Raw genomic sequence first — 25,562 nt, forward strand, 5'->3', positions numbered from 1 at the left:
GAGCAATTGCCTCTTCTGGCTACCATGAAAATGTGTACTGTCATCTGCATACATACGCATACACACACATGTATATGTTTCATATCTTCTGGTATTTTTAATACTCATCTAATATTTTACTGAAACGTTTATACTTATCTGATATTTAAGGACCCTTCTGTGGTTGTGAGAAGAAAAAGTGATTTTTAGGGAATTTTTCAAGAAAACGCGTATATATTTATTTTCATGAAAGGTTTGGTTAATAAAGATACATTTAAAGAAATTTTGTTAAATTCACATGCAAAAGTATTTGTTTATTTAAGAATTATGACCTGGAAGGTCTTTTTAAAAATGTGGTTTGTGGTGAGCACTCTTGCTGAAAACTGAATCATCTGACATTAAAATTTCGAGAAGGTATAGTTAGTATATTAGTTTATTTAATCTTTAATTGAAACATTTTACATAAAGTTTATTTGGGACAAATTGACGCATGTTGAAAGTCAAATGACTGATTTTCATTTTAAGAAATATTCATTTTCCGATCATAAAATAAAAACTAAATATTTAGAAATGAAATTCAACGACTAAAGATTAGATTTTTATATCTAACGTAAGCCCTTAAGTTTCGAAATGGATTAGTTCACTAGTTTTTGATTAGTCATGGATATCGTCTTTGGAAATGCGTATTTTGAAAAAAATGTGTACGTTCCAAATTCCACCTTTTTAAAAACTTTTTGTTTAATTTACACAGAGTCATCTTGAATCTTTCAGGACATATTCTTGAGATAGTAGTCCGTGTGCTTCAAGAAAATATCAAAACCCATCAATCAAATTTTTCTAATTTCCTAGCACATAGGCCCTTTTGAAATAGTTAAAATATTGTAATAGTGATAATAATATTAAATTGAAGTACATGCCGATTCTTATCTATAAACTATACAAGTAATTGTAAAGTTTTGCCCTATTATTTATATATTATCCATATAAATTTTATATTTATATATTATCATTTATAATTATATATATATATACATACATAATTATATATATACATATAATTACTATTATACATATTATCCATATATATATATTATTTATAAAAACGTATTTTCGCATTTAAATATGTAAAATAAGGAAGTTGTAACACTCAGTGACCCATTAGTTATTTATTTTTATTTGTTTATTCTTAAGTAATATATTACATTGAATATCAGTAGAATTAAATATAACAAGCTCCTTCTTTTAATAGTCATGGAGGAGAAAATACATTTATGCATACTTACCAGACCGTACTTGTACCTAACACGGAAAATTTGTACTTGTATTTCGGGGAGCTGAGATATTATGGCAAGAAACAATATTCTATCAACTACAGTATCTTTCAGTCTGTCCGCCGTTAACCCATTTACTAATTCTCCGGTTTTTGAAAATATGCGTTCCGTCAGTATTGAAGTTGCTAGCAGAAAAATTGTAGATTAAACATTATACCTGCCTACTCACTAAAATCTTTAACAACATATAGAAAGCCGCTTCGTGGAATTTTCGAGTAGAGAGAGTTTGAAGCATGACACAACAAAAAAAATGAATACATTAAAAATGAAAATTATTAAACGAAATAGAAAAAGAGGCTCGAGGTTTGCAAAGATGTGTACAATTTCATTATAATTCGCTAATCTTCCTGGCGATCGAATGCAATTTTAAATAAAAAGAAAATTACATTGTAGTTATATTTCAGATAAGCGTAATCAAAGATATCAGTTACTAAAGGAGAAAAGATGACATATGTTCTCATCATATGCCTACATGTTCTCGCAATGCGACTATTTCCCGTTAGTATATTACCAAAACAAATATAAAAATTTCTCACGTTGGACATCTTTTCGTCAGAACACATTTTGGGTTATTTCCGGCTATCTTTGCGGCCCCTCCTTACCACTTTCTCTGTACTCTGATTCTTGCAACAGTATTGTTAAGGTTGTTGACTTTTAACCCGGTGGTCATATACTGAATGATTTCAATCTACCCCAGTCAAGTGGAATGATTAGACCCAACCCTGATTGTATGAAGCATTATCCGTGGAGAATATTTGGTTGATAATCTGTCTATGCGGTTTAGTCCAGATAAACCACATATATAACTTTATTGGTTCTTGCCATGACTTGGATTTTTTTTAACGATAATGATATTGTGATATCCTCATCAAAAGATTCCTTACTCCAATGCGGTTTATAACATCCTGCCTTGACCATGTCATTTCACGTAAATTTTTCAGTTTACGCAACGTCAGTAAATAATATTACTTAAAAGTACAATCTCCGGACGATATTTTGAAAACACTAATTCTGATAATGCAGTTTGTGTACTATATGATCACCTTTATTATAGGATACATCTCTTTATGCCGAAATACTGCATAATTAGTACTAATTTTCCCAAAAGGTTTTCATCTCCTCTTATCGATCTTATTTGCCGGAAGAAAAATGTGCACTATGCTTATAAACGAACGCAGGCAGTATTCGGATTATACCTCCTTTTCTTTAAATTTCGCACCAAACGCGAGTATTATCGAAGAGGTGCTACAGCCAGTATGTAACCAATACTAAAAGATTAATGCTGGATAAGAATAATATTCATTTTTCTGTAGTGTTATAAACAATCAACTGAAGTTTCTCAAACTACCATGGATAATGCAGGTGCAACCGATGCCGAATCGGCCACGAATCTATTTGTATCTTTCTTTGGTTTTATCTGTAGCACTCTGTAGTCTTTCCAGATTTTACCTTCGATCAACGCACCCAATTTAAATAAAATCAATAATTTACAAACATCTAGGGGCCCAGACATTGATGAAATCGATTTTTCTTATATCATGTAATTTCATATTTGCATGAGCGTTGCGAATCATTCTATACTTCTTCTTGATTACAAGGATTTCCGCTTCAGTTTGGAAGATTACCTTAATCATTCCCATCTTTAAATTCGATGACCCTACAGACGGGAAAAGTTATTGACCAATATATATAGTGTTGACACTATACTTAAATTATTCGAAAACTTAATTGTACACAATACAATATTGATGTGCAGTGAACAGTACGGTTTCATGCCTACGCAATATAATATTCCACTTCTTACTCCGAATTCTCTATTGTTTATAATTTTGTCTCAGCTAATCTTGAGCCTGATAGTCAGATAGATAGTGTATACACTAACTCTAAGAAGGCATTTGACACTCTTAGCCACAACATTCTTGTAGAAAACCTGACGTCGATGGATATTTGCGACCCATTGTTGTCTTGGCTTTCGATCTACCTGTTTGATTCATGTTGTTTGCTTGTATTTGGTCTCAATTGATGTAACTGCTGGTATTCCCCAAGGATCGTATTTGGATTCTTTTCCGTTTATCCTACTTATCAACAACTTGGCTAAAGCGATTAGGTATAATAAATTTCTGCTATGATGGCCTAAAAATTTTCAAACAGCTACTGTATCTCCAGAAATGTATTTAATTGCAACGTGACCTTTGTCACGTTCAACACTGATACGAAGTTAATAACCTGGAATTTAATTATGGAACATGCTGTTTTGCGAACATGTGATGTTCACAGAGTGTACACTCCGTAGATTTTGAATACAGGCTTGGAGATCCGACTCTATTTTATGTTTCGGAGATTTACAGCTTAGGTGTCTATTATATATGGCTATTAAATTTTTCTTTTCATTACCAGCGAATGTTATATCTTCGGCTAGAATTGGAACTAGGAGTAAAACCAAGTAAAAAGAATCTATAAACCAGAGATTCAATAAGTGAAATCGTATTAATTTAACATATGCATAAATATACTAAACTACTTTGTAATAATAATCGTTTCAAAACATTGTGTATTTTCATAATATAATGCGAGTATTGTTACGAAGTAGAGTGCAAGAAGCGTAATAGAAAAACTCGATACAACTTAGAACATAATTTTATTAATACTCTCCTCTCACACGTTATAATTAGATTAATCTTCTTCCGTCGTTCGATTTGACTGTTCTGCTAGAGTAATCCTGAGAAGAGGAATCGTTGATTTCTTCGGAATATTTGTATCAAGATTCTTCTATTATATATGTAAGTCATCTTTCTACGAAGTGCCATATTTTGTCAATCTGTGTCAATCTACTCCTCTTCAGATCTGCTTATAATTTTTGCGTACATTCGTTAGATGATACCGCCAACAAGTACGAGAAAAATATTTTCTAAAGAATACCGTGGTCAATATACACGGCATAAATAAATTATTTGTCCTGACCATGACAGTACCATATTACACATCTGGATAGGAGGAAGTATGTAAAAAATAGTCACAAAATTGAATTGATACCTTGAATTTGAAGGCCAATTTTTTTTTCATTGAATCATATTCTACTCATCATAGAGGTAAAAAATCCCAGAGGAAACATATGTCGTAACTCAACTGCTTTCTTCGAAAATGTTAAATTTCTATTAATTCTTGAACTCATCTTATTTATAATTGTAGCACATAGACACTTCCAATATAACTATGGCTACGCGTCAGTTTTTATACGGCTAAGCCAACATTCTTGTTTAAGCAACTCTGAACTCACATCTCTATATTCCGGCCAAATTTTCCCAAATATTACGCGTCGTTTTTTAAGTGATAGAAAGCATGTTCAACATGATATTTTTATTATTTAACGGATCCGTTCATCCGAACTGAAATGATTAATTGAATTTATCGAATCGTTAGAAATCTCTGCGATCTGATATTTCCGCAGAACGCAGCGGTCTTTTATTATTTCTGGTCGATTGTCAATATATTTTACGCTAAAAGATAATTCCCATCTGCTTCATCGATAGATCGTTATGTAATCTTTATATGACTATGAGATATATTGTAAATATAAATAATTTTATATGTTATATATAAAATTAATGAAAGACATCATTTTAACATCATTTTGGCTTTTGTTTTTTATATCCGTTTTAAATAATTAAACAATAAATTCCATATTGTATTTCCTGGTTTATTGAGACTATGACTTAAAACCTTCTGTTCTGTTGATGATGTCGGACACCTAGATGCTTCCCATATATATATGGGGTGTTGCATTTGAAGCTTTATATGCAATTATCTGTCGAATTACTGAAAAAAGCTTCTACCAGAACTTACTTTATTTTGAGGGCATTGAGGGTGATAAACTACATTATTAGTGCCATTGTAATTTATGTTTAGAGTCGAATCGGCGATATATTTCAGCAAACAAAATCTTAGCCATATTCAACGAATGTAAATTTTGAATGGCGGTAAGTGATCTTGAATGACTTTGAAAGGCTTTCATATTATAGATTGATAAATTCAATTTGAAAAGGGCTATACGTCTACCTAAGTAAAACTATATGATTTCGTTTCTAAAGACAAGGGTCATCTTGAAATGTAAGAGTAACGTTCACGTACACGAGTTTTATAACCATTACAAAAATCTTCCTCGAAACAAAGTAAATTCCGCTTGGTAAACTTTTTTGAGTAAGGAATAGTTCAGCAGCTAATTGCGTGTAAAACTTCAAATGTTACCCTACATATGTATGTGTGCATGTTTGAATATGAGTTAATTTTGTAATAGTAGACATGTGCTATGCTTTTATCGTGATTAACAAAAAGAAAGAACTTGACCTACAAAACGTTTAAGAATAATATTAGGAGATATTGAGAATTCTCAATAAATGTCAATTACGATATTACCGTAACAGATATTACTTATAAAATTAAATAAAATTAAAATTTTTGGAAGAAATATTAAAATATAATAAAATATACTGAAATGTACTTACTGAAACTGAAAGAAGACAAAATCGAAATTATAAATTTGTCTTTAAATATTGTTTGTAGCTTTGAAATATGTTACACATATGTTACACTGTGTGATTCTCTTCAATGCAGTTAAATACTTCTAATAGTAACATATCAAAAAGATGTTTTTGTTCAAGAAATTGTTTTGAGTCACATCTGATATCAGTCACAAATGATATTAAAATATCAAACTGATATATAAATGTTATTTTACTAACAATATATATTATATCTCATTAATTTCATGTACATATATATAAAATTCCATTGTAGAGTTTTAAAAAATTAGAGGAATTACTTAATTAAAAATGCTACAAATAAAATTATATTATATATAAACCATAAAAGAAGAATTTCTGACAAAAATAATATTATTTAATATCATAAATAGTACTGGAATAGTATAGTATTATTTAACTGCATTGATTAAGATTAAGCACACATAATTGTTATTTTATACTTAAATTAAATTATGATTTAGTTATTCCTTAAAAAAGTAATCATGTAAAAATCACAGAGTATTTATTTATTTTTTACATCTTTAGGTAATACAAACTGTTTCACATACAACAACTCAACCAATAGTTGTACAAACTGTTCCAACTAGCACTGTCCAAAATTTTCAATCTGATGTATCCAGCACCGTACAAGAGACAGTTTTTCGAGAAAGGAGTGGGACATACTTTAATGCAGTTCCAGCAACCCTGCAAAACTTTTTACCGCCTAATTTATCATATAACTTTTATAATATTTCTAATATTACATATAAAGAATGATTTAATATAATATAAAAATTATATACTCAAATCAGTTTAAACAAATATATACGTATACAAGTTTGTTTAAACAATAAGTAAAAGAGGTTCTTTTCTGGTGTTTAATTATGTAAAATATTTATTCATTGTAAGTAGTATTAAAAAATAATTTCTGTAAAAATTGTACTTTTATTGATATGGTTAATACAATCACAAAGAACAGATTTTGAATTCAGAATTTATTCATATTGTTAGTGTGTGGCAAAGTACATACTGGCGAGAGAAATTAAATACTTATAATGCTTTCGATACTGCGAATGAAATAATATTAAGTCTGATTTGAATTGCTTTGATATGTTTTCTTCTACTGACATTCATGTTGGACAAGTGAAAACAGCTTTCCAACTTGAGGATTGGAAATATATTTATTTTTATAAAAAATATAGTAAAAGTTAGCATAGTTTTAAAAATAGCGTTAAAATATCGTTTTAAAGTAGCGTAGTTATAAAAGTTAGCTTAATTTTTGTTGTAAAATATTGGTCCATTTTCCTTAAAATTTACATCTATAAAATTTAAACAATTCTACAAAATGTGAATAAATTGGTATTTTTATTTTCGGTATTATAATAAAAATTATTGTCTTTCTTATTTTCGTCTTTGTTATTTTATATAAATGAAGTTGTTAAGCATATATGATCGTGTATGATTGAAAAGTTCTAACAGTATATAATTTTCTATATGATTAATAACTATGTTTCATTAATTTTTCTTCGAGAAATCAAAATTAGTGTCTAATACATGATACATAATAATAGTGAGATTGTAAAATCGGACAGTGGATAAAATTTACAATTTTCGACAAAGGCATTGAGTAGGTTTACATACTTCCGGGGCCGGATGGAGTCACAGGCCGGATCTGGGGGGAAGTGATGGGGGTCATGGCCCCCAAATTTCGACGCCTCTATACGAGATGTCTGAGAGAGGGAGTCTACTCCTGGGCATGGCGGACGGCGAGGTTGGTCTTGCTCCGTAAAGAGGGCCGACCGACGCCTTTGTCACGACCGGCACCCTTCAAATCCGATGGACCGATGATGGAGGTAAAGATGTAGCGGCACTTGGCGACTATGTATATCGCCGAAGTGCCTAATGAGTCATCGATGTCCCAACGGTCTTTCCACCGAATGTTCTAGAAGAAGGGGTGCGTGGCAACGGTCACGTACACGTAAAAAGGAACAGATCTCACCGAAAGTCAAATTGTAAGAGCTTCAGTCTTGGAAAGTCACGGCCGGAGCTCAGAACCAAATTGTAATCAGTGTAAACCAAGTGTTCAAAAATAAATTCTCTTTTTTCATTTTTTTACATTTTATTTTCTCTTCATCTGAGCTACCCATTTTTTATTTTACGTGACAACTTCGACGTCAGGCAGGACATTTGGTGGCGTAATGTAGTATTTCTTTCCACATTCGTTAACTTCTATAAAATCTATGTACACGGTTTTGAAGAAGTCAACCTCGAAATTCTTTAAAACTGTTTATAACTTTTATTGTTTAATGTGAATTATTTGTGATGAGGTTAGATATTTAACATTTTTTTTTTACTTTTGGAATTATTATATTATTATATTATTTTAAAATTTGTGCAACTAGGTGCAGTGTTCTTCCCTATTACATCCCACAGGGTAAAGCCTTACCTTTAATAAAAAAGATTTGCTGTAACTACCTGCTACTAACTGCTACTCGGGTAGTTACAGGGATAAAAAGGGGCATAAGACGCCTCTTTTTCACAAAATTCGATTTTCTTGTCATGTTGAACACGAGTGTAATACCTTTGTATGTGAAAGAGAGGGAAATTATTTCCATGTATGGTTATTCCCATATTATTGGGAATCTGTATATACGAAATTGACGATATTCAAATATATGTACATATATCTCTATATATACAAAACCATTATCTTATTTTTTCGAAGATATGTAGCCATAAAGTCAATATAGCAAAAGATAATAATACCTGTAAATGTTTTACTGAAGCAGGATGTGTTTACATCTTTGTTCGTTGGTTTACAACACATTTGCAATATTACACAGTAGTAATATTTCTAATACAATACTGGTTATCGTAATTAAATTTCCTCGAATAATGATTTTTAAAAATTCACATTTTATTTGCACTAAATAACTGAGCACAGGCTGTAGACTAGGATCTCCAAAGGGTAAATTAAAAACCTCACAAATATCTCTCTCTCCTCAGAGTGCTGCAATTCAAGCGCGTACAGATTTTTGCTAACCTCTCCAATTCAACGCGAAGAAGGCCAATTGCAACGCTGATTGAAAAATTAGAATTTTGGGGGAAAAACAATAAGCGGGGTTCCTTGACTGTCATAGATCATTTCGGAAGTCATGCATTAGTTCGAGTTTAGTCTTTTAAAATATACAATCGATTATTTAAAATATACAAGAGAATTGGAGCAGGCGATGCAACAAATTATTGAAGTCCATTTTTTATTAGAGATATCGTGACTTGGTTTTTTGTTATACAATATTCCTTATTATTATATTATTTGTGACATTAAGTGATTAGAATGGTGGATTTAAACGAACCAAGTACATATTTTAATACGTAACAAATTTTAATAAGTAAAGTAAGTAAAATCGTACTGCGGCAACATTGAACTATTTAATGCTATACTTTATTGGATATATTTCAATTTTTGTTTCAAAATTTTATTTCACGGTTTGTAAATTCTATTAGGTCTATCGGGAATCAGATCAAGGATAGTAATACAGTTATATAAAATCATCTACAAGCATGAAAATGAGACTTTCGATGAGAAGCTAGATTTCTTGGAAGATGTATTAACAAGTTATGAAGATTACTTGGTTGTGGAAGAGAAGATTTTAGGATACAAATAAAGTGTTTGAGTAGTTAACTTGAAATAAAATGACAGTGAGCAAAACGACAAAGCAAATTATTCGTAAGAAAAAAACAAAACCGGCTTACGCAAATTATGGATCTGTCAAAAGTAGTACGTAAAGAAGAGTGGTCCAAAAAATCTTTTACTAAATTAACCGAATGCGGAAAGACAACACAAGAAATCAGGAAAACTCTGAAGGTGGAAGAGCTAAGATTTGCTACTGAATCTAAGTTATGAGAAGTAGGACAATTAGGTGCCTCTAAATTGATGTGTGATATAAAAGCATCCCTGACTAAAGCGAAGGAATTAAGAATCGCATGAAACCGAAGTTGGTAATTTAAGCAGCAAGAACGATTATTACTCGGTTTCAGAAGCATTTCGTTTAACAGATACTTGCGTAGAGATAAATTTACAAGATATGTTGCACCACACGTCAAGTATTTATATTATTGGAATATTTTATCAATAATTAGGCAAAGTAGTAGAAAACTTATACGGAAGTAAACGTGTTTTTTTCGGAATTTATAAGGAAATGGGGATGCGATGGTTCACAACAAATGCAATGCAAGTAATCATTTGAAAATGATGCAAATTTAGATGTAAAGAGTTTACGAAGTTCAATGCTTTTCTTGCGATTGATAGTAAGTAATAGCATTTCCACAGTTCTAATATGTTTTTCAACTTTTAAAATGCTTGATAAATGCATTACATGACAAAACCCGTCACCGTCCTCGCTTTGTTATTACCGTCCCATACGCCTCCAATTCGAGAGTGAATCAGCAGACTCTATTTGGGAAGAAATCGACTACATATAACGACAAATAAATAATTTGAAGAATACTGAAGTTGAAGGTGATCAAAGACCAATTTGAATAACTCTGAAATATCGCAAAATTTAACTTAATTGTTAGTATACTTAATTTTTTTATATACTTAAATATAAATAAAATAAATTTTGTATTATACTTGATTGGTAGTAAAATTTAACTTAATTATTCCAAATTGTCGAGAGTTCACTATTGGCAAAACACACCACGATATTGGTAATTGATAATACGAAAGTATGTAATGGTCACAGACACAGTATGGAGTGTTAATATTCTAATCACACGTTACATCTGCGCGGCGACATGTGAAGATTTTAATACATTATCAAAATGAAAAAAATTGAATCCAGATGTCATAAAATTTACGATATCGTCATATGTTTGTTCGAAAATTTATTACTCCTAGCGTACAAACTGCCTGTAAAGAAATGGTAAATTAAAATTGAAACCGACAAAAAAAAAAAAAAAAAAATAGATAGTACCAAGAAAAAGGAAATTCAGGATCAATTTAGAAAAAAAAGTGGGATTGTTAGTTGATATATCGAAACAATGACACGGTAGTACTTCAGACAACGATTATTTATCAGTATTGAAATAAAAATAATTTTTATACAAAGAAATTCATAAAACATTATTTGTAATATAACGTTTCAGGAAATACTAATGGTAGGAACACAAGCCGCAAATTTTTCATGGATCAAGAACTATCGGCTAAGGTAATTGGTTTAGACTTGCGATTACTAACCAGATACATATTAACTAAATGGCAAAGGTACAACCCTTCTCAATATTCTTTTTCAAACTGTTGAACAATATATTAATTTTAAAGAATTTCTACCCTTGTCTCATATTTTTAAAACAATTTTTTCTGTTATTTAGAAGTTGAAAGTCATCTTGAACGCTATACGAAGCGGCTACGAAATTGATTCCAACAAATGTGGAATGCTACAGACACAATAAAGCTGTATATCCACTTATATTCGAATATCCAATGACCTCAATGATGCATAAAATATTATTTCATGGGCTATTGGTGGTGCAAAATGCATTGTTACTAATCAGGCAATTGTCTCAGGAAGGGACAGAAGCACGAAATAAACATATTCATTCGTTTCGTTTGCATGCCAGGAAATCTTGCCAGAAAATATTGCAACATGGATGGTTTGCAACAAGAGCGATAGGATTAAATATAAAGATGTTGATCATTGCAACTGATTCAAACAATTGATTATTATACATATATTTTAATTACAAATAGGTAGGCTTTTACAGACTTCGAATCCACTAATCTCCAGTATGTAGAAAAGGGTAAATAAAAAATTAAGGCCGTTTATGAAAAACACTGGCGTACAGTCCTCTAAAGACGAGGACAAAGATGACACTGAAGATACAGATTTATTAGACGAGGAATACTGAAATGACTGATGAGAAAAGTGGCGTAAGTACAACAAATTCTACTTGAATGCAGAACAAAAACGAATATCTCATATTATTCCAAATCTATTATAAGTATCCCTGATTATTGTCAAAGAGGACAATCTGAAAAATTTCAATGACCTTGAAATATATTGTCAAGTTTCACCTATACATGTTACAAAAGATATTGGTTCGACGACAGTATGATTTTGATAATCGAATAGTGATTTTTTTCAACATCATGGTAGAGATGTTTCCAATTTCAAATAACGATAATAATTATATCGTTTATATTAATAAAGCTTAGTATGAATCGACTGTCTGCCTTATTATTTAATATCTTAATTTGTTTGACATTAGCGTTATACTTCTTTAAATTTAACTCATTAATATTTCATTCTTATGTGAGGTGAAAACGATTATCGAAAATGAAGTACATTATGAGTTAGATTATATAAAAGTCGACACAATACCGCATTGCGCTAAAACCTTGTTTGGAAAGGAAAGGTATTCCAATCTCAATGATAGAACTGATCCATAAAATGTATAAGAACTGTAAAATTACAATCCGTACTAGAAACAAAGAAGAAGTAAAAATAGGAATTTTCAGAGGAGTCAAACAGGGCGACCTTCTGTCTCCACTTCTGTACAATTTATGTTTGGAACCGCTGCTGGAGGCAGTTGATAAAAACACAGATGGCACTAATATCAATGAGGTGAATAAAATTCCAGCGCTCGTATTTGCAGATGATATCGTTTTTCTCGGCAAAGACAAAATGGAAGCACAAAAACAATTACTAGAATATCTTAACAACCTAGGAATGAATATTTCTGTGGAAAAAAGCCTGACTTTCCAGGTAGTAATAAAAAAAAACACATTGTTTTTAAAAGATCCAGAGATAAAAATAAAGACAAATAACAGTACAATACCGAGTACAATGCCGAGTCGGAAGACGTATTCAAATACCTGGGAGCTAAAGTGTTCCCTGGAAAGATATGCACTGCATCATTGTTCCAGAAGTTCTGAATATTATAAAAAAATGAGGAAACTATCTTTTAAATCGTGTCAGAAAATTGAATTGCTGACTAACTATATCTTCCCTCGCTTGATCTATAATTTTTTAATCAATCCACCAAGCGAGGCAGTGTTAAAAATGCGGGACAATGAAATAAGACAAAAAGCAAAAAACATTCTACACTTTACGTCATCCACCGCCACAGGTTTCTCCTATATTCCGAAAGCTAACGGAGGCTTGGGCGCGTCGCGTTTCGAGCACACGGTAAGACTCGGTACCCTAAGAAGAGCAATTAAAATTAAAAACTCTTTGGACCCTACAACATCCAGTCTCATAGATGAAAAATACGATAAAAAACTTAAGAGCATTGCAAATTCGCTCAGATTAAACTAGCTAGTCACAATTGAGGACATACATAGAAAGGCAAGACGAGACTGAGGAGACACCACATAAGACTACGGTCCGAACTTAAAAGTCAAGGTCAACAAGTAAATGACTTTATCAAAGATAAAATTGGCAACGCGTGGATTAACCTCTTAGGCACGATGCGCCACTATAGTGACTTTCGTGAATATCATCTTATATTACGAGTGCCTCTATAATGGCTTTCGCGGATGTCATTCTTATATTACGACGCGCCACTACAGTGGCTCACTCTACTGACTCATTCGCTCACCGTTTGAACTAAATGGTCTTTTTCATTTGTCTTGCTTCACACTTTTTTACCCTTATAACATTTTATAACAGTGTTAACAATGTACAGACAGAATATATAGTTCTTGTTTTTGATACGCCAGTGTCAGGTGCCAATTGTTGCTTTTCGTTAAAATAAATATGAATTATTAGATGCCCTTTTTAACATACCGATCCGTACTCTTATAATTTTTTAGAATCTTTTTTAGAATCTTTAACTTCAAAATGTAGCTTCAAAATAGGAAACTGAGTTCCGTCTGTGCAGGCGACCTAAACGGACGTGCGAAATAGTGCTCCAGTGAAAGTGCGGCAAAAGGGAAGAGAAAGTGGCAAAGTAAACGCCCATCGACAAAACGTGGAATTATGCAGATTCCACCAATAAAAATAACTAACACAGGAGAAACATACTTTATAAATAGAACTATGGACTCTACAAATGCAGAAAAAAAGACGACAACATGGAAATATCACAAGACTATGACATGAACAACGAACCAACACACCATGAAGAAAGCTGGACGGTGGCAACTTCCAGCAAAAAACGCAAAGTAACCCCGTTCGCAAGCGGGAGGAAAACCGAAACACTAGAAAAAAAACAATGGCTGCAGGATATCAAACTGCATAATTCATTTAGCGCACTGCCAGAAGAGATAGCAACGGACCCAACGGAAAGTCCGACAACCCGCATCGCTAAACCACCACCAATATACATAGATGCGAAAATAATAGACCCCCTCATTGAACTGCTAAACAATACGGCAGGGAAAGAAAACTACACCATTAAACAAACAAAAATAGATCAGGTGAAAGTGCAAACCAACACCCCAGACATATTCAGAAAAGTGACAAGATCGCTAAAGGATAAAAATGCAGCGTATCACAACTACCAGCTCAAATCCGACAAAAGCTACAAAGCAGTAATCAGGGGATTACACCCAAAAACAAATACCGACAAAATAAGCAAAGAACTAGCAAATATCGGACACCAGGTAAGGTCAATAAACAACATAAACAAGTATGATACCAAACAACCATTACCGCTATTCCTAGTCGAACTAGAACCTAGAAACAATAACAAAGACATATACGATATAGAAAAATTACTAAACACAATAGTAAAAGTGGAGCCACCTAGACATAAAAAAGATATCCCACAATGCATAAGGTGCCAGCAATACGGCCACACAAAAATCTATTGCAATAGAATCCCGGCATGCGTTAAATGCGCAAAAAATCATCTAACGATACATTGCCCATCCACGGGAAAAATAGAGGAAGTTAGATGCTATAACTGCAGCGGAAAACATCCAGCCAGCTATAAAGGTTGCGAAGCTAGGAAACAATTACAACGCAAACTGTTCCCGCCTCTATGAAACAGGACATTCACTAACACACAAGTCCAACAGGACAGCACAAAACCCGAAACAATACTAAATACAGAGCACGCAATAAACACTAAACACATCAGCACCAACACCTTTGATAGTCGAAGCTACGCGCAAGTAATCAGCCAATCGACACACTCAGACAACCAATACCACAACAATAGTAGCAACGACACTACAGAAATCAAAGAACTTCACAGACAGTCCATCAAGAATACCGAAATGCTAACCAGAATGATAAGCGATATTTGGTGGTATCTTTTTTCATAGCGTGAATGTAATATGGTTGCATTTATTGGAGTTTGTTTTTATTTGTTTTTCTTCTAGCCACTTTTCTATTTTTGTGATATGTTCTTGTAGTAATTTGACTGCCGTTTCTGGGTTCGTATGCCTGACTAGTATAGGTGTGTCATCTGCGAATGTCAGTAATGTGCTATTGGTAGTTGTTGGTATGTTCTCCATGTATAATGTGTAAAGTATTGGGCCTAGCACGCTTCCGTGTGGCACCCCTGCCTTGATGTCTTTAACTTCAGAATATGTGTCCTTGATTTTTATTACGAAGGTTCTGCTGCTTAAGTAGGATTTTAATAACTGGTGTATTTGCTCCGGGAATTGTTTCCTAATTGTTTGTAGTAGGCTTTCATGGTTTATTTTGTCAAATGCTTTCTCTATGTCCATAAAGAGGGCTGTGCAGTACTGCTTGTTTTCTAGTGCTATTATTATTTTGTTGATAAGCCTGTGCATTTGCTCTATCGCGGAGTGTTTGTTTCTGAATCCAAATTGGTGTTAGTTAGTTTTTTATCTCTATTATTGTTTTTATCCGGTAATATATTATTTTTTCCAGTATCTTGGAAAATACTGGAAGCAGTGATATTGGTCTGTAAGATGCAATTTGGTGTGGGTCTTTGCCTGGTTTAGGTAACATTTTGATCTGTGCTAATTTCCATGGTTTGGGGAAGTATTGAATTCTTAGAATTGCACTGAATATTATTGTCATTAGTCTTATCGCTTTTAGCGGAAGGTGTTTCAAGATTTTACCATTGATTAGGTCGATTCCTGGTGCTCTGTTGTTTTTTGTTTTATCGATTATGTTTCTAATTTCTTGTGCTGTTGTTTGAGGTATGGTGTATTTCTTGTCGGTTTTGATAATAGTGGTTTGCGCAGCTTCCTCCGTATGAATTTTGAGGTTGCTGTGGTGTGAATGTGTTGCAGAGGTGGTTGGAGAATTCTTCAGCTTGTCCTCCGTTGCTTCTTGCCCATGTGTTATCTGTTTTTCTGATTGCTGAGACGGGTATTATTGGCTTCTTTATTTTTTTCGTGGCTTTCCATAGGGAGTAGTTGGTGTTATCGAGTGTAGAGAGTGTCCCTATGAACTTTGCGAATTCGTTATTGTTGTGCTCTTTTATTTTGTTTTTTCTTTCCTTTGCAAGTTTGTTTAGGTGTTCTTTGTTTTCTCGAGTTCTGTGTTTTTGACATTTTGCTTTCGCTTTTCTTTTTCTCTAATTTTGTCGAGTATTTCTTGCGGAATTGTTATTGTTTGTCTGCTGGTTGATTCGGGTGTAGTGGTTGTCCTTGCTGCTTCTTGGATAATTGCTGTCAATGTTGGTATTGCCTGTTCTATGTGTTCAGGAGTTTTCAACGGGATGTTGCAGTTTATTTTGTTTTCTATTATTTCTTTGAAAGTTTGCCATTTGGTGGTTTTATTGCATAATGTTTCTGGTTAGCTATAAAGTATTGGTTTGTTTCTGTATTCAATTATAATGGGTGTATGATCGGAGCTGAGCTCGAGGTTGGGTGTTATTTTTAGTATGTTTGTGTTTAGTTCCCTTGTAACTGCAAAGTCCAGAAGATCTGGTTTTTTGTTCAAGTCAGTCGGCCAATATTTTTTTTTTTTATTTATTAGAATATTTACAATAAATTCTCATTGAGAATTTTCAGTAACTTCATTTGGCGTGATACAATGACATGGGTTTATAATAGTTTATATTGTTGGTTCTAGTAGGATCTAAGGATTTAATCTAGAGGGTATTTTCTTTTTAGTCTACGGATCTGGTGCGTCGTGTCAAGTAGTTGGGTGACTATTGGGTTGTGGTGGTTGTTGACTCTTGTGTTATATATGCTTCTGGACTTGTGTATTTCATCTTTCACTGTAGATATCTTGAGGTCGCGGTGGATTGTTTCGTTGGTAACATACCAGGGTGCATTTATTACGGATCTTAGCGTTTTCGATTGAAAGCGCTGGAGTATTTCAATGTTGGAATTACTTGCTGTTCCCCATAGTTGGATTCCGTAGGTGCAGACAGTTTTTATTACGGTCTTATAGAGCGTAATTTTGTTCTGCGTGCTTAGGTTGGAGCGACGGCCAATGAGCTAATAAAATTTTTTCAGTTTGTCCCTGAGTTGTTTAGATTTGTCTACGATATGTTGTTTCCAGGTTAATCTCCTGTCCAGAGTCATGCCCAGGTATTTAACTGTGTCCTTGTTAGGAAGTGTTATATTGTTAATGGAGATCTGAGGCAGCGTGAAGGTTACAGGTGTGGGTTATTTTTTAATTAATTTTGAAGCCCCATTTATGTAACCACTTTGCCATTGAGTCGAAACCTCGCTGGAGAGTGGATGAGGCTATTATCGGGTTGGCGTGGGACGCTAATAGTGCTGTGTCGTCGGCAAATGTTGCTATGGCTATTTTGTCGATATTGGTAAATCGGCAGTGTAGATGGAGAACGGAAGGGGTCCGAGGACACTGCCATGGGGTATGCCCGCTTCTTTTGGGAAAGTTGTGGTAATGGCGTCTGTGTATTTAACCATGAATTGCCTATTGGTTAGGTAGGACTTTAGGATGGAGCAGTAAGTGTGTGGTAGGACTTTTTTAAGTTTGTAAAGAGGCCCTTCATGCCATACTTTGTCCAATGCCTGTTGAATATACTGAGCAGTATTTTTTCTTTTCAAGGGTTTGGCTGATATTGTGTGTTATTTGGTGGATTTGCTCTATTGTGGAATGCTGCTTCCGAAAGCCAAATTGATGATCTGGCAGGGTTTTCAGATCCTCTAGGAGTGGAAGGAGTCGATTCGTTAGCAACTTTTCGAATAGTTTTGACAAAGTGTGTAGAAGACTAATTGGGCGATAGGAGCTAGTTTCGTGTATTGGTTTTCCGGGTTTTGGGATGAGCGTAATCAGTGACGATTTCCCGGTTTTGGGATAGTATTCAAGACGAAGAATTGCGTTGGAGATTGAAGAAATGAGTGCAATCCCTTTTACGGGTAGTTCCTTAATTGCTTTATTACTTATTTGATCATGTCCCGGTGCTTTCCCGGGGTTCAGTCGATGGATTAATTCAGTGACCTCTAGAGAAGTGAAAGGTTTAATGGGGGGAGACATTTGGAAGGGAGAATGCAGGTATTCTGTTATTTCCGGAGTGGTATTGGAGGAATGAGGTTTAAAAACGTTGGATAGGTAGTTAGCGAACAGCTTGGCTTTTTCTATAGCGCTTCGTGCCGATCCGCCTTGCAGACAGCGAATTGGAGTGATTATTTGGGGGGGACGCGTGAGTTTCCTGGAAGCCTTCCATAGTGAGTAGTTGGAGTCGGCAGAGGGGGACAAATTGACGAGATATTTTTGAAAACGGTCATTTTTGTATTTTTTGTTAATTTGGTTAACTTCCTGGTTGCGTTGTTTAGTTTGCGTTTGTTGTCCGGTGTTCTATGGGTCCGCCATACTTTTCTTAGTCTTTGTTTTTCTGTGATTTTGTTTAATATGTAATGGGGATATTCGTGTTTGCTGATAGAAGTCTCAGTAGGTGCTGAGGAACGGATAGCGTTTTTTATGCTCGTGTTTAAGTATTCTGTGGCTGTTTCGATATCTTCCTTTGTTTTTAGTGAAATTGAGGCAGAGGTTGAGTGATTAAAGACTTCTCTAAAGAGCTGCCAGGTAAGTTGGTTGTGAATAAGGCCATTAGGTGGGTTTTCGATTATTGCTGAACTGACTGTTGCTATTACGGGGGAATGGTCGGAAGAGAGTTCAGCCGAGGAGTTGATTTGGACATATCTAGGCGAGATATTTTTGGTTATGAAGAAGTGGAGTAAATCGAGAATTTTGTTAGTGTCCGTGGGCCAGTATGTAGGTTCATATGTGGTGAGGTAGTTGTGATTGTTGGTGGTTATGCTTTTCAAGAGGTTTTTGCCTCTTGCTGTGACAAGTCTGCAGCCCCATTGCGTATGCTTGTCGTTATAGTCTCCTCTAGCTATGAATCTATTGCCTAGGGCGTCAAGGAAGCTGTCGAAGTTCTCTTTAGCAATCGAGTGTTTGGGAGGGCAGTATACTGCTGAAGTGGTGATTGTACCATGGCAGTCTTCTGTTGCTACGCCTGTGGCTTGAAGGTAATCTTTCTGGAATGATGGAAGCTTGTAATGCTTAATGCTGGATTTGATGATGATTCTGGTGCCGCCGTGTGCCTTTCCACTGGGGTGTTGGGTATGGTAGAAGTTGTAGCCGTGTATTTCGAGGTGGTTTTTGTCGGTGAAGTGGGTTTCAGATATGAGCATTACGTCGATTTGCTGTTGTTTTAAGAAGAGTTCTAGTTCAAATTTGTGCTGAGCTAGACCGTTGGTGTTCCACAGAGCTATACGCATTGGTTTTATTTTGCTTCTGTGCGTATGAATTTGTCCATGAAGAGTGTAAGTAGTGAGAGCAAGTTGTTAATTTTCTCTGTTTGCTTCTCGATTATTTTTTTCGAGTCTGGTGAAGTTGCCTGTGTTTCGTAGGGTGGGAACATTATTTTCTGAGTGTCCACAATGAGTTTTCAAATCGTTTATATTTCCTTGTGCTGCCTGGGCATAGGAGATTGATGGTGTGAAGAATTTTTGGGGTCTAGGTTCTTGTTTGGTTATCTCCTTATGTCTTGGTTTAGGGTACTTATTATTGTATAGCGTTTTATAGGCTGAGCATCCTTTGTAGTTCGCAGGATGCTCTCCTTGACAGTGGATGCACTTCGCGGGGGTTTCTGGGGATTTAGTGCATTGGTCAGTGGGGTGACTTCTTGCACATTTTACGCACCGGAAATTATGGTTGCAGTATTTCTGCGTGTGGCCGTACCTTTGACATCTTTTGCATTGTACTATTTCTTTCTTTACAAGAGGTGATTCGATCTTAACTATGGAGTTCATCAGCCGGTTGACGTTGTAGATTTCTTTATTATTTTCTTTTTATTTTATGTCTATGAAAAATAGCGATAGTGGATATTTTGTGACTCTATGTCTTATGTTGCTGATGTTAGTTACCTCGTGGCCAATCTTTAGAAGTTCGAACTTTAGTTCGTCTAGGTCGACTGAGTGGTGGATATTGCGTAGCACCACACGAAAAGATCTTTCTTGCTTGAGCTGGTATGTGTGGAAGTTTGCATTCAAGGTTTTTAGCAACTTAGTTAATTTTCTATAGACGTCTGGGTTGGTCGGCAGAATTTTTACGTGGTTATTATTAATTTTTAACTTGTAGTCCTCTTTGCTGATATCCTCCTCGATGGACTTTATCATTGTTTGAATGACGTCGTCAATGAATATTGGCGGGAGAGGGGGAATTCTTTGGGTACGTTGTGTATTTACCGTTTCGGTTGTGTTCATGGAGTCTTCTGTAGTCTCAAGTATTGAGAGCCTGTTGTAGGTGGTCACTTGGCTAGCTGGTGGTTTAGTTTGACTCTTGTTCACATTTGTCTTGATTGTTTCCAGCTTGCTTTTTTTCGTATGCTGGTCGTTTGCAAAGAGTTGTAATAAGATGTATTAAGATGTAATAAGATAAGATGCAATAAGATGTATTGCCCCCTTTCCATGGGGGAGGAAGAACGGTGGTGTTATAACTTAGATCCGGAGAGCCTGTTTGGTATGTTTGGGCCATCATCGAGCTAGTTAATTCAATATGAAGAAACTAGTCGAGAGGTTGTGTGAACACTTAGCTAGGTTTGTTGGATTCGCTTTCGACAGATGGGCGTCACGTGTAGTTTTGTGAACTTCACAGGGCACTGGACACACGTCTGCACTCTTCGGCACTCACCAGCAAACTAGTCGGTGTTCCTGTGGATAATATATTGAGGTTATTATTTCTAATGTATTTTTCCAGTGTTCTGCATCGAGGTGTAGTGTTTCTTGATCCCCATAGCGTGTGCTTTGAGTTGTAGTCTCCGGCTGCGATGTACTTGTCCCCTAGGTCCTGGAAGTATTCTTCCCACATTTGTGATGTCATTATGTGTCACGGAGGCACATATACTGCTGACAACTGGAAGTAGTTGCTGCTAATTTGAACTGTAACGGTGGTTGCTTGTAAATATTCTTTGTTAACTTGGCTGTGTAGATAATGTTTGATATCGTTTCTGACTATCACTGTGTAATATGTTATTTTCATGTAGCTTTTTGTAGTGAAGTGTGTTTCTGAGACAAGTAGTATGTCTATATTATTATTGTATATGAATATTTTAATTTCAAGGGCCCGTTGTTGTAGGCCGTTTGAGTTCCAGGCTGCTATTTTTAGAGTGTCCGTTTTTATTTTTTGCTTAGAAGATTTGTAAGCGGTTGTAGCATGACTGTGATTTGTTGAGTTTGCTGTCTGAGTACTGCGTTTTGTTCGCTTATCATTCTGGTTAGCATTTCGGTGTTTTTGATGGACTGTCTGTGAAGTTCTTTGATTTCTGTAGTGTCGTTGCTACTATTGTTGTGGTATTGGTTGTCTGAGTGTGTCGATTGGTAATTGGTGATTATGTCCAAACAAATGTTGATTAGTCCTGAATCAATAACAAGTTGCAATGTAAAACTAGCCTGAAACTTTTTTTCGACAAGGAGTTGTGTTCATCTGCACTTTTTGGAAGTTACGTTTCTCCCAAAACTGCTTGTTTTTAATAATTTACTTAGAAAATCATTCTAAAATATAAAAAAGCTCCTTATTAACGTCTAAATTAAACTCAAACAAATTTCAATGATATAGTTGATATATTCAATAGTTGAAAATAAACAGTAAATACACTTGTTATAGATTCCACTTCTGATTCATTACATGTAACCGTATTATCATTAAATTTATTTTAAATGCATCAGTACAACAATTATTATACAAATATTTATAAATTATTTATAGAGATAATACATACATGCAGAATTATGAATTTACAAAATTTAAACTTCAAAGTGTGTTATTAAAAGAAATAGATAACAATGAGTAAATGTCAATGATGTTTTAAGACATATATCGTATTAAAAAAGATATATAAAAATGAAGAAGACACTAAAGCGCTAATACTGAGCATATTTCTAAATATTAATTAAACTATTTACTAATCATTCTTTATTCAATACTTGAAATATTTGTATTTTAATAATACATCTTACAAAGCACAAATTCACAATCATTTTTATACACTTATTTTCAAATTGTATGATTATATTGTTTATATTTAAAAATATATAATTGAATTCTACTATAAAAACATAATTTGATATATGTATATTTAAAGAAAATTAATTTTTTAATTATATATAAGTTTACAATCGATAATGAACAGTCATATTTTTAAAAAATTACTTTTTTAAATTGCATATGTTGGAAAAATTTCATTCATCTTGAGATTTCTTTTTCTTTTTTCTCCTTTTTTCTCTTATAACTTTTTCACTTGTTTCTTCATTTGTGAATGTAGTCTCTTCAATCTCCTGATCCTTATCTTTTTTCTTCTTTTTCTTCTTTATTGGCTCTATAACAAAAAAAAAAAAAAAAAAAAAAAAAAAAAATATTTTATACGTATATTAAATTTGTACATATTATATTTTCTACTTGTAATTTTACTCATATTATATTATAGATTTAAAATTCATAAAATAGATAAAATAAAAACTAACCCCCTGATATCCCAGAAATATTTTCCACTGCTTTCTCTTCTTCTTCTTCACATTTAAATTTTGATTCAATATTATCTTCTATATCCTGTACTTTACTTTTTTTTCTTCTTTTTCTTTGTCAGAACTTCGTCTGACTGAGCTACTTCCTAAGTTACTGATTCATCTACACTGTCACTAACTTCCTTCTTTTTTTTTTTCTTTTTCTTCGGCATTTCTTCATCTGGTTTTGTAATTTCTTCGATTAACGTTTTTTTATTTTCAATTTCAGAATGTTTTCTTTTTCCATGTCGAAGAGTTGTATCCTCATTAACAGAATACTGAATATATTCACTTTTAGTGTAATACTTCTCAAATTTTGCTTTTGCTTTGCCTGTGCCGCTAATTCTACGAAAATTCCCTTCTTCTAAAATCCTCAAACGTGCTTCCAATTTAGCACCTATGTTCAGCACCAAGATTAAAGCTGCCATCTTTTCCTAATGCATCTACTCTAGTTGCTAATGAAGCTTTAACAGCTAACATTCTGGACATCTTTCCCTTATTTTTTGTTGAAGATTGTCCAACAAGTTGTGCATGATAAATTAAACCATATTTTGAAGTATCTTTTTTTGATTTTAATGCTCTAAAGAGAGCTTTTTCAGCACCTAGTATTTGCATGGTAGATGCTGGATGCTTAGCAAGATTAAGTGGTGATCCAGTATGTGAGATTAGATGAGCTCCCACTAACTCTCCGACAAGAATAGTTAAATTTGGCACCATTGCCATCATTCTTGCTTTAAGATAATCATATAGTTGTGTTCTATATTGAGAAATTTCAATAATTTCATCGCATAGATGTCAATTTAAAATATCGTTATATTTTAATATTAATATTTAAAATATCGTCCTCAGCGATTTCAGTTCCCATGGATATCTCTGCAGCCTCTTACTTTTTCTTCTACATCTTCTGATAATATATCAGATAAATCTGAATTTATAGTATTTTCTCTTGTTCCAATTACTTTTACTGTTTTAACAAATGTTGTATTATCTGTAATAATCTTTCCAAGTTCTGGAATGTGCCAGCCATACCATTCACGACAACGCATAACATAGTTACTTAATTCTTTGTCGAAATCATCTAATAAAGGAACAGCTTGTATTATCGTAGTATCAATTTTATCAGGTGAAAATTTCAATTTGTACCTAGAAAGGCTATGTGCTAAACCTAATGCCATTGCCGTTATTTCTTTTTTATGTAAACCTGACAATAAACTATCCATCTGGCTTCTTATACATCTCATTAATTCTTGTATAGCAGTATTACTGACACAAGACAAACTCAGTTTATCCTTTACAGCATTACCTAGCTTAGCGTCGGCTACAGCTAGTTGTTCTTGAAGTTCATTACAATGCTTCTTAAGCATCTTCTTTAATGATTTACAAAGTTTACCCTCTACTGTTGCAGTTGTAGCTACAAGAGCCTCAGTAGTGTCTGCAAACTTTTCAAAGTGTTTCAACTTCACTCTGTAATGCATGATATTTAATATTAAAATTAAAATTAAAATTGTTCTGAATGCAATATCTTGCACTATCGAATTTATTACTTCTATTAAAGGTATTAATGCATTTTTTAACAACAGAACTTATCAAAATAATTATAATGCAAAATTAAAGTCAAAAATATCAACTTACATTTTACTAGCTGCTTCAGGTGTTTCAAAATCATGATAAAGATTTTCTACTTCTATTAACTTATCTTCATCAAGTAACTGTAAGAAACAAACGTGATTTTATGGTACACATTTAAGCCAATAAGGTATTTACACCGTATTTAAAACGTGAGAAGAGACTTAAATTGTTAAAGTAAACCTAAAATTATTAGCAGCATGAACACGTGCAACATTTTTTAGGTTAAGTGTTAAGTTACAGCTTTTAATATAATTTACCTTGAAAATTGCATATCCCGCAGGAGTTTCAAATAACACTAACATCTTGGTTAATTTATTTTCACGATTACAAATTTTAATGTTTTTAACAATTTTCACGTTTATGATAAAAGGCGCCAGCTAGTTTCATGAAACATCCGTAAACAATAAGCACGATCGTATAACACTATATACTGCGCGCTAGTATATGTATACTGTGGGTATGCACCCACGTATACGCAAGTTCGGCAACTGCAATGGAGGGGGATTGGTGAGGGTATCACCATTTTGGTATCGTATTTAATTATTAAGCCGCATAACGGTGTTTTCATGACAATGATAATGTCGCATCTAATAGTGAGTCGAATGCATTTTTCCTCTGGTCATTAAACTTGACACAGAACTTTCGACGAGCATGGTGTTCGTAGGTATTTATTTCTCCCGTAAGTACTAACTAACATTTTCTTGTCTGTGCTTTATTTATTATCAGTTTATGGTAAGTTTTCTTGCACATCGCCTTTCTAGAAGGCATTAATATATGAATATAATATTTACATATTATAATATAAAGAATTTGTATCAGTAATATAATAATAATTAGTATATGTATATATGATTGAAAATTACGCAATATACATATTCGTTATAATTATAAAATCAAATTATATCCAATATGACTGCAAAAATTAAGTATCCATACAAGCATATTTATTGATTTTGAAATATATAACAAAATGACTTCGTTTAAGTATTTTGTATCTGATACTCTTAGACTTTGTTACTATGAAAATTTTAATTACTATTCCAACTATCATGATGCTAATGAAGATTATATTTAATTCTATTTCTTATTTTACGATGGAACAGTTATTTGAGTTCCACATTCAGCATATAGTATCACAGTAATATGAAATATGAAGATATTAAACTCTAATTTTGTCTGTTCGTT

General features: G+C 33.6%; 1 protein-coding gene and 1 pseudogene across 1 annotated transcript in view; one reads left to right on the forward strand and one right to left on the reverse strand.

The window, feature by feature from the left end:
* Nucleotides 1-7,945, forward strand: part of LOC105666959 (oocyte zinc finger protein XlCOF6) — a 41,636-nt gene extending 33,691 nt beyond the window's left edge. Inside the window, exon 8 of the mRNA XM_012319819.3 lies at nucleotides 6,377-7,945. Within this exon, the coding sequence (XP_012175209.2) occupies nucleotides 6,377-6,607 (231 nt within the window). The 3' untranslated portion in view covers nucleotides 6,608-7,945. The remainder of the gene's footprint in view (nucleotides 1-6,376) is intronic.
* A 13,888-nt stretch (nucleotides 7,946-21,833) lies between these two features.
* Nucleotides 21,834-24,861, reverse strand: LOC100651908 (annotated as a pseudogene).
* Between the last annotated feature and the right edge of the window lie 701 nt (nucleotides 24,862-25,562).

The sequence above is a fragment of the Bombus terrestris genome, unplaced genomic scaffold (genome assembly GCF_910591885.1).
Source record: "Bombus terrestris unplaced genomic scaffold, iyBomTerr1.2, whole genome shotgun sequence".
Lineage (NCBI taxonomy): Eukaryota > Metazoa > Arthropoda > Insecta > Hymenoptera > Apidae > Bombus > Bombus terrestris.